Consider the following 10,474-nt stretch of genomic DNA (forward strand, 5'->3'; position numbering starts at 1 on the left):
CTGAAGTTTTGGCCCATGGTGTGCCCCCACAAATGGTAACCGCCACCTTTAGATCCGGAAAGGTTCATCATAGCCCCATAAATATATATGTTGGATATGAATTTTATACATTGTTATTATTATTACTATTATTATATCATTCACTATTTATATCATTGATTTTAAAAAATCCAAATAAACGATTAATACATAATGAATGTGTATAAATGTTGACTAATTTTTTTTATTAATTATCTTTAAACCAGTAAAATTGGGACTCTACATTACGTTCTTGATTCAATATTATTATACTAATTTTCGTGCTCTAGTCATACCTAATGGGATCACACATTCTCAGCTTTTTAATTAGGGTTCCAGAAAAAGCAGTGTTCAGTAAATTGTAGTCTTAAGCCCCCAATATTCTTCTAGGGATTGATGGAAAAATTAATTTAAAAAGAAAATTAATCAAAACCCCTAAGTTTTTCTATAAATACACTCTTTCTCTATGCCTACACCTGCAACATTTCCCTTTCTTAGCCTCTCCTATTCTGCACATCTTTCTCTTAGTCCTTGATTAGGGTTCTGATTTTTTCAGAAGTTTCATGACATTATTCTTATTATTAGATGGTTCTGTCGTGGGATATCTTGAGTTTTCAATACATCATGGTCCTCTTTGTACTCTTCCACAGCTTTCTTGAACTGCAGCATCTAAAGGGTTTCTTTGCATGCATGCCATGGCATCTTGCTCCAATACCTTGTTTTGCGGTTCAATAAAGCTGTGGGAAGATACAGATAGGGTCAACCACAAATTCTATCTTTCAACACTGGATTATTCTCTAAAGTCTGGTATTCAATTATTGCAATTTAATTATTATTTTCTTTCTTTCTTTTTTTTTGTTGATGCGTGCTATTTTGACACAATTCATATCATTTCATTGATTTTTGAGATAGCATCTGATCAGAATTCTCAGATGCAGTAATCAAAGATTGAACTCTACCAACTGGGTAAAATTATGTTGGTGGTGATGATGTATGATTCACCAAGCAAATCGCCTCACCTTATGGACTGGTCAGGTAATGATTCAATACCCAATCAAGGGAATTTCAGGTCCAAATTTCGATAGATCCGAAACTATCATAAGAATAAATTAGAAGTTTCCTGTCAGATATTCCTATATATAATTTGTTTTTCTCGGTACAAATCATATCTGATTTATTTGATGTTTAATACATTCGTTTAAGGCATGTCCTTCTTTCCTCTCCAATAGTCATATATGTTGAGCATATATGTGGAGATGGAGGTTAATTTGCATATGAACATTTTTGTGTGATGCATCGTACATACATATACTTGTTTGCTTGCAGATTTATTTTAATAAAATACTTTTAATAATTAGAATTTTTCAATGTCTCGTGTATACCCACTAATGCAGGCAAAAGTTAAAACTTAATTGCAGTGGATCAAATTCAAAGGTCACCGTTGAGATTTCTATATAGCACATTTGTGGCACTAAATTCATTAGTTCTTTGATCTGAACTTGTACAGTTTAGTCGGCAAATTTAAGATGGTTCAATAATTAAATATGTGCTCCTGCCTGCAGATTCGGCGTATAAACATCATAGAGTCTATTATAAATAATCATAGTTACTGGATATATGATTAATTATTTGCAAGATAGTAACAATTATACCTCACTTATCTTACTTTACACAACAAAAATTAAAGGGTACTATATCTAGATCCATCCTCGCTGTCGCTAGATATTTTAGTCACAATAACAATCACTTTGTTTGGATGCAATGAATCTATTTCTTAAAATGCATACCGTAATATTGTGGTTTTGGAAGCCTCTACAATATCACAGCTACTCTTCTATTGTATATTTCCACCATTCTTTATAATTTCGGTAAACACTATTCAACCGTTATCATAATTTAAAACACTAATATGAATTAATTGGAAGAAACAATTTGAGATTGCTAGACAGTGGACCACAGAGGGGTGACCATACTACCTTTATATCTTGTTTTGAGCTTCCAACAACTTATGGAAGCTTTTAAAGCCATTGGTTGGTGACCCCTAGTATGTGGTTAGGTGAAGCTTTTATCGGAAAAGATTAACCATAAGGAACCCCCCTTAAAAAATTAAAAATTAATCCAGAGCTGTGATTTTTCCAGAGACGATAGAAAGATACCTAAAATCAATGCAGATGCATGTGTGTGAAGGAAACTAGGGTTTTCCTTTTTCCCAATTAAGTTAGAGACAACCATGTTGCAAGAAATGGGAGTGCAGTTTGTATCAGTCTCCTATTTTGTTTATCCTGAAAGCATAGGAAATTTGAAAACAGTAAAAGCATCTTTTTTTTTGCACTAAGGGTATGACACTTACCCCACCACCAAATACTAATCCCTTTTTGAGATGTAAAAATTACATCAGAAGTGATTCTTGCTTCTACTAACATATCATTTTCCATACATACAATAAAGATTGAACCAATGACATCATATTTAAGACTCGGTCATCAACCAAATGCATTGGACTCCACTATCAATAACATTCCAGATTGGTATTTTTCTTCATTTTGTTTTATATGAAGATTAGATCCGACAGAATGGTGAGCTTTCTGCTCCATCAACTATACAAGGTCTTTCAAATGGTGCATTCACGGGCATTATAATAAGGTCACTTCTTTTATTTTTTGAAAAGATAAGGCAAAAGTCTTATGAGCATGCTACTTTATTTGCAATGATCAATATCCTAATCTCACTGTAACCCACTAATCTAACATGTTCTTGTTTGTTTCTCATTTTAAGTTCTTTTTTTTAATTTTGTCCTTGTTGATGATGAATACTTCAAGATTGATTGAGCATGATGTCTTGCTTTTCCTTGTTTTGGATCTATTATCTCTTTATTATATTCACTATTGTGATTATGACCCTTCTTTACTTTAAAAGTGTCTCTCACACATTGCTATGATTTATTTTAATGTAATTAATTGTGCTGTACTTGATGGTGGATGCATTATACATTGTAGTAAAAAATGTAGACTGTGTGATTTCTATATCTGATTTAAGTGTATTTCAGTAGTTTTGTTTTGCTATGGAGAAAGGGGGAACTTAAAAGTTAGATTTTCTTGTGCTATGTGATGTATGCGCAAGAGTGTAAGATGGGTGAAAAAGTTAAACGACAAAGAGAGAATAAATGTTTACAAAATCCTATCGATCTTGCTGTCTTACCAGTGACATTTTGTCTTGTGGCTACAACTATCAAATTAAAAAATTAATTTTTTTCACCCCTTCATGAGCTTTTAGCTTATGGCATTGCATTGATCGATTTAGTTCTCTTGAAGATCGAGTGTTCTATAGTAATTGGATTATATTATTGAATTACAACCCCCTAATAATGTTATGATAAATCCATTATTTCCTGAGATTGCATTTTCTATCAAATGATGACAAGCGTATTGCACGATCTCCATGTTTCCGGTATTTATTAATTGTTTATATATACTTTTACATTCAGTTACTATCACTCTGTCTTCGGCTTTAAATTCTAGGACTAATGAGACCACTGTTGTGAAACCCGAGCCGGACGTCAAACCGGCAGAGGTCCCGTATTAGGTTTAACCGGTTTAAATGGTTAAACCGTCCGGTCTGACCGGGTGATTTCGTATATAATTAATAATTTTTATTTATAAATATATAGTTATATATAAATGTAAAACTTTATATAGTTAATAATTATGTATAATTATATTAAAATAATACCTCTTTATCTTTTTTTGGACCGTAGTAAAACAAAATATTAGAACATTGTCCCATTTTTTTTATTTTTAAGTGAGCCGTCCGGTTTACTTCCCGGGTTAATCCGGTTTAACCGGGTTTAACATGGTCGGACCGGATTTTTTCCGGTTCAAAGCGGTTCAACTCTCATTCGGTTAAGACGGCAAACCAGAGCCGTTTTCAAGTCCGGTCAGCGGTCAGACCGGTCGAACTGTCCGGTCCGGTCCGGTTCCAACAACACTGAATGAGACGTTACGCCATTAAATCAATGTCTTGTTGATCATTTTGTATCTCTTTAGTATCAAATAATAATAAATAAAAAATATAATCCAAATAAGCTCTAAATTTCAGTCACTTTTATTTTTGAAAATTTTTAGTCTTTTTTTTACCACTTCTGTATGAAATAAAAAGATAAAAAAAAATTAAGGATATGTTCTATGTACAAAAAATGTTGTATGTTTCTATTCATAATTAGAAGAATATCACAATTTTTTTTTCCATTCTATGTTTCTTGGCAACTCCGCTTAAAATACACATAGCCATGCACCACAAAAAAAATGCAGACACATTGGCTGAAGTATAATGCTGATTTTGAATCTTTTACTTGAATATATGATCACCATGATTGTTCTTTGTCCCCAAGTACAAATTCTTTCTCATAATGGGTCAACATAGTTTCCTTTTATTCTATTCTAGCACTTCCACATCAGAAAAGGAGAAAGGTGAGTTATTATTTTCATTGGGCTCTTTGTATGGCTGGCTGGTTCATCACCGTGTAACTTACATTAATACCTTACCCTACCATTGATGCATGTGGCATGTTCTTGTCATTTCATTACTCATTTATTCATATGTCGTTGCAAATATATAACATTCATTTTTCTTCAATCATATCTTTCAGGGGACGGGTAATTAATATGGTAAAAAGGAACCAATTCTAACGGATCCTGCCGACATTATAATTAAATTACTATATTCCTACGTGTTTTATTGGAACCGGTTTTTATATATTTATACTCGCATCTATTATTCTCCATGGAAATAATTGATCCAGCTGGTAAGTAATTATCTGTGTGCACAAGATCATGAGTATCATGGAAAAGTGATCTCATGTTCTAAAAAATTCTTATCTCTATGTCTCAAGTTAATCATATTACAAAAAGTGATAAAAAATTATTTTCTATATTTGTAATTTTTTTTTTAATTAGTTGACACTTTTTAATAAAATTAATGTATAATGGGACATCAAATCTTAGGATAGGTAATCTCTATTAGAGTATTAACATAAATTCTACTTGCAAACTATAAATATTGTTTACGGATTAATTAGTATTTTTGCCTCAAAAAGCCTTCATAGAAATATGAGGCCTTTCATAGTTTTGGTGAGCCCTGAGATCCAACTCACCTATATTTTTTATAAAAAACATTATTGAAGTATAGTACAAATCCCAAGAGGTCCTTTTACGTCATTGTTTTCACACCAACTTTTGACCTGAAATTTGATATTACCATCATATTAGTTCTCCTATTAGACATTATCTTGTGGAATTCAACCTTGATGTCATTTCATCTTTGGAGAATATAGGTAGTAATTTAAAGAACTAAGCCAATCTTTTGCGACTAAATTGATGGTCTTATAACTAGGTTTAATTTGAGATCGAACACTCTACTTGGAAATATGTCTTACTGACCATTTTTTACTGAATTTTTATTTTGCATAATTGTTTTTAAGTAGGAGAGAACCGCTTCAAATTCTTATACTTGCTCCTCTTTCGAGTCTATATATTCCACACAAGGCCCATATGGTAAAGATGAAAACATCTTTGGAGATAAAGTAGAAATCAAAGGCAAGGATTTTTCTGATAAAAAAAAAAAGACAAGGATTTTTTTTATTACAGCTAATTATTACTACATCGTTAATTTTATTTGTATATGAAGTAATGACTTTGTTATTCTAGTTTAGTGGATTGGAGTTTCAATAGTGAGCTAATTAATTTTTATTTTTTGATAAAGTATTATGTTGTAAATGAGACTCGAACTTTCAAACTCCTTTAATTCATTCCTTTAAACTCTTCGCTCTAACTATCAGACCCTTTATGATGAGTAAGGATATTCTTCATTAATGGAGAAACAAATGCATATTTTTCACTTGTTTTTAAGGGCACAAATGTGATTTCATTATAGTCAAAATGATATATATGTAATTGAAAGTTGCATTTCTCCTTACTTTTTGAAGCACTTGCATCTCCATTCATGGAGAGAATCCTGACTCTTTTATGATATATTTTTTTTAATTTATTATGGATGAGTCTTCAATCCTCAACCTTATTCACTTTATTTCTTAAATATTTCACCTGAAACCATCACATCAATTAATGACTCCATATTATAAGCTAATTATTACTATCGGATTGGAATAAAAAAAATATTATATTACAAGGGATAAAGATCACATGTCCTCAATAATGTCTCATTCACTGACTAATGATTTGGAACATAGAATGAGACACCATTGGAGATAGGTGATCCCTATACTTATTAGAGAGGAACAAAGATCCCCTCAATTAATCAATTAATATAGAGACAAATGTATGTTTCTTTCCTTTATTTTTAATACAAAAAATGTAATTTTATTGCAATTAAAAGTTATATTTCCTTATATTTTTTGAATTACATGTCTCTTCATTAATAGAAAAGTTAAATCATTCCACACTACTTTAATGGAAAAAAAAAACACTACTTTAATGACTTTTTTTTAAAAGCATTTATTATTGTTACAGACAGGAATAAAGAAACGTTATATTACAGAGATAAAAGACAAATAAAAGTTTTATACTATATACATTGCTGCTCATAATCTATTCGTTGTACCCAATGCAAGAAAATCTGTTTTAATCTCTCTCAGAAGAATTAACGGATAAGATACAAAAATCAAATACAATTTTCCCAATTATGTTTATTGATTTTTCGGATAATGTAACCTATACAAACTTTTACTCAATCACGTGAATCAAGTATGCGTACTTATTTTTAATTTCATCTAAATGGTTATTGGTTATTATAGTTTTTGCTAGCTTCACGCACATTATGATTGTAATTTCCCTTTCTTAAAGATAGTGAAGGTTTCTTACTTAGATACTAAGAGACTGTATTATTTATAGAAACGCAGTAAAAACAGTATTTTGGGCTTCTAATTACCATTGAAACCTTTTTATGAAGATTCTTGAAATTTAATCTGAACATTCCCATATACCTTTGTTGAGGTACGTACATGAGTGGTGCCAGAGTTTCATTGACAATATTGCATTGAGTATAAAGTTTCCTAAGTTGATTTTAGGTTAATATAGTAAAAATGGTCAGAAAGATCACGAGGGCAAGTTACACTGCATGGCAACTGAAATGTTCCTATTTACCCTCAGACATAAGAAATATACTACCACAGTTATTTCTTCTTCCTTTGAATATATAATATATTATAACATTTATTCCACAATGATGTCAATGCTCAAAAGCAATGTATATCCGTACTAGGAAATTTGGCCCAGGATTCAGTTCATGTCATTGAAGGTTTTCACTATGCATACAGTTAGTGTCTTAATTTTTTTCTTGTCAAGCTTATCTATATATAAATTTTTGCATATGTAATTAATAATCACATGGTGAATATATTTACAGAAGTACCATGCCTCTGTCCATGCTTGCTGATTAAATCTGAATTTAGGTGGTCCTACTCTTATGTATACAACTTGTTGCATTCCCTTTGGCTAAAACTTTATACTGTATCTAAACTTTATCCCTTCTATTTGGTAAAGGTTATCTTTTTTTTTGTGTTTCTAAACTTTATCTCTTACCACTATCTTCATGACTTTCTTGCTTCACTAATGCAAAAGATTTTCTACTAAACCAAAAAGTTTAATGTGTTTAGGTGAAAATTCTGTTGATTTCATACTTGTATTCTAAATTGGTTCTATTTTCAACAATGCAGTTAGTATACGTGTGATGTGTAAAACTGTAATACGGTTGAAAATGTAGTGACAAGTGAACAACACGAGACAACAAGTACCATAAATTACCCATGATTTCAGCGCCAACATGAATTTCTACAGAGAAAGAGACAAGCCAGACATGAGAGAGAGGGGTTACAATGAATCAATCAATAGGCCAAATGATGTCAGGAAAGAGAGGAGTGGTTAAAAAAATGATGTCATGCAGTGACAGAGATTAACCCTTTTTCACAGAAATGTAGGAGAAGATGTGGATTCACCTAACCGAAAGGGCAACATGAAGAACTATTATCATTAATCATAAAAAGGAAAAGTGAGGAACCTTCTCTGCAAACATTTACTCTTTTTTTCACCGTTTCATTGAATGAATCAGTTTTGTAGTAAATGGGAAAGTGCACCTATTTCTGAAGACAACTAGGAAATATTATATTTTGTTCCTTTTGTTTAAAAAGGATGTAAATTTGCAATTTTATCCTACCCCTCAACTTGCATGGCTCAAACGTTTGTGTGGAATCTGATTTAACAAACTCTTGTATATTATTAAATTTGTTCTACATCATGTGTTTTTTTCTACTTTTTGTTTAAAAAACATACATTGTCATTGTTCATCATCCTGGACCCAAGAGAAAAAGAGTTGTTTTAGAATTACCTTTTCTGGCTGAGAACAGGAGTGTTGAATTCGTGTAAAGCGAGTCTTTCCCTTCTTCCCTTCAAGAAAACAGAGAGAAAACAACTTCACTGGATCCAATTACAGAACTTTGTAGCAAAATAATAATTAAATTCAGGTAAAGTGAACCTGGTATATACAGCAAGGCACTAAATGCTTCAAGATTACGAGATTAACCATACAATTATACCTTTATACCAGAAAAAATCTAGAGAAATATATCATAATTATGATAGTAAGATTTACCATGATATATTGTGATGAAAGGATAAGGGTCAACCATGCGTTCTGCATCTGCAAGAGGAGTAGGAACTACAAAGCCTAAATTGCCATATTCTCCCACAGCTTTCTTGAGCTTCTAGGGCTTTAAATTCTGAAGATGGAGAACTTTAAAATGCATAAGAAGTTCAAGAAAGCTGTGGAAAAGTATGACCAAGGCTTGAGCAGAAAATTGAGCCTTAGATCTAACATCCCAACCAAGTTGTGTTTATATAGTTAGAAAAGGGAAGGTGGGTAGAAATATAGGGATAGATGAGGAAAGTAAATAAAAGGAGGAGTGAGAAATGAAGTAAGATCATTATGAGTATGTGGATACAAAGTTTTTGATGGACCACTCTACCATTTATAATATGAATCTACCACCAGCTTTATAGAGAGGTGGGTGTGAAAGAGAAGGGTGGGGAAGGGTGAGCGTAGGGTTAACCTTCACTTAACACAAAATGGCTTTACTTTCCACTTGAGTGCACATTGGTTCATATATACTTGAGGAGATCCATGAGTTAAATATTAGAATGAGAGGTTTAAGTTGGTTTAATGATTTATAAAAATATTATTTAAATTCTACATAGTTAAAAAAATTTATAAGATCATATATAATTATCTTCTCAAGTACTAAACCCTCCGATATTAGGAGAATTCAATTTCTTGATATACAAACATGTCACATGAGTAATGAATATAACAATAATCCTTCCAAAAAAGACAAATCAATAGGAAGGTGGTGAGTAAGTGATATGATGATCAGGTTGTTAAAATGAAATGATAAGTAAGAATATTAAGGATTCGACTCTTACTAATTATAAATATTAATATATTAACATTTTATTCTAGAAAAAATGAATGTGATGAAAAACTAAATTTTACCGGCCAATAGCATTAACTTAGTTTATTGAGGTTCCAATTATATTAATGTGATAATATATTTCGGGAAGGAAATACTTGTACGGATAATCTATTAATTATGTAATTGGTTCTAGAAATTTCTCTTCTTAGAATGTTTTGCCTTCTTTTATTGTTAATGATTTTCATAGGAATAGGTTAGGTTTTCCTTATTATAGATTACAATGTAATCTAACTTCATATTAAGTCTTAATATATTGTGGGTGCTTTTGCACCCTTTGTTAAAAAAAAGTGATAATATTAAAGTATTCTGCTCTATACTCATTTAGCTAAATTTTATGACTATTTTAGTTTTCTTTTAATTAATATAATTTGTAATATTAAATTTACTAATAATTATATGTATTTTTTTTTTCAAAATTACCATCGCGATTGACTCATTCTCTTTTTTGTTCAATTAATTATTTTACGCCCCCTTTTCCTCTTTCAACTCAATTAAAAATGATATTTGTATAAAATTAATATTGAATACACTCAAAACGACGGGGGAATATGCATTAATTGATCCCATGATTGAATAGTCACCCTTAACCATAACCTTTTTTTATAAAAAAAAAACAGTAGAAATTTTAAGCGACAAATAAAAGGTGAAATAATAAAAGGCAAAATGGAGTTTGTAAATTGAAAAACCTTCTCATTCCCCTCACATGCCACCATGTGAAAAGAATCTCTTTTTTATTCTGTCTAGATTTAAAGGCATGGGTGGTTTATGGTCCCCCAATCTTAGTATATACATATTACTTTGTCTCTCTTTGATTTATAAATAAGTAAATTAGCCATAATCAATGATTTTGCAGTAATGCAAATGTGTTTTATTTGGATAGCATATGAGGCTGCCCAATAATGAAGGGACTATATATTA

General features: G+C 31.2%; 1 protein-coding gene across 3 annotated transcripts; it reads right to left on the minus strand.

The window, feature by feature from the left end:
- Positions 6,897-9,162, minus strand: LOC109361595. Of its 3 annotated transcripts, XM_019607096.1 has the most exons (4): positions 8,680-9,162; positions 8,416-8,474; positions 7,990-8,026; positions 6,897-7,862 (listed from the first exon to the last, which is right to left on the minus strand). In XM_019607096.1, the coding sequence occupies exons 1-4, from the start codon at positions 8,714-8,716 to the stop codon at positions 7,684-7,686; spliced, it is 312 nt and encodes a 103-aa protein (XP_019462641.1). In that variant the 5' UTR covers positions 8,717-9,162; the 3' UTR covers positions 6,897-7,683. The 3 variants fall into 3 exon arrangements, 1 of the variants encoding a protein (XP_019462641.1); XR_002109308.1 differs by having other exon boundaries at positions 7,792-8,026; positions 8,416-8,562; positions 8,680-9,032; XR_002109309.1 differs by having other exon boundaries at positions 7,792-8,026; positions 8,416-8,466; positions 8,680-9,026.

Source organism: Lupinus angustifolius, chromosome LG12, assembly GCF_001865875.1.
Source record: "Lupinus angustifolius cultivar Tanjil chromosome LG12, LupAngTanjil_v1.0, whole genome shotgun sequence".
NCBI lineage: Eukaryota > Viridiplantae > Streptophyta > Magnoliopsida > Fabales > Fabaceae > Lupinus > Lupinus angustifolius.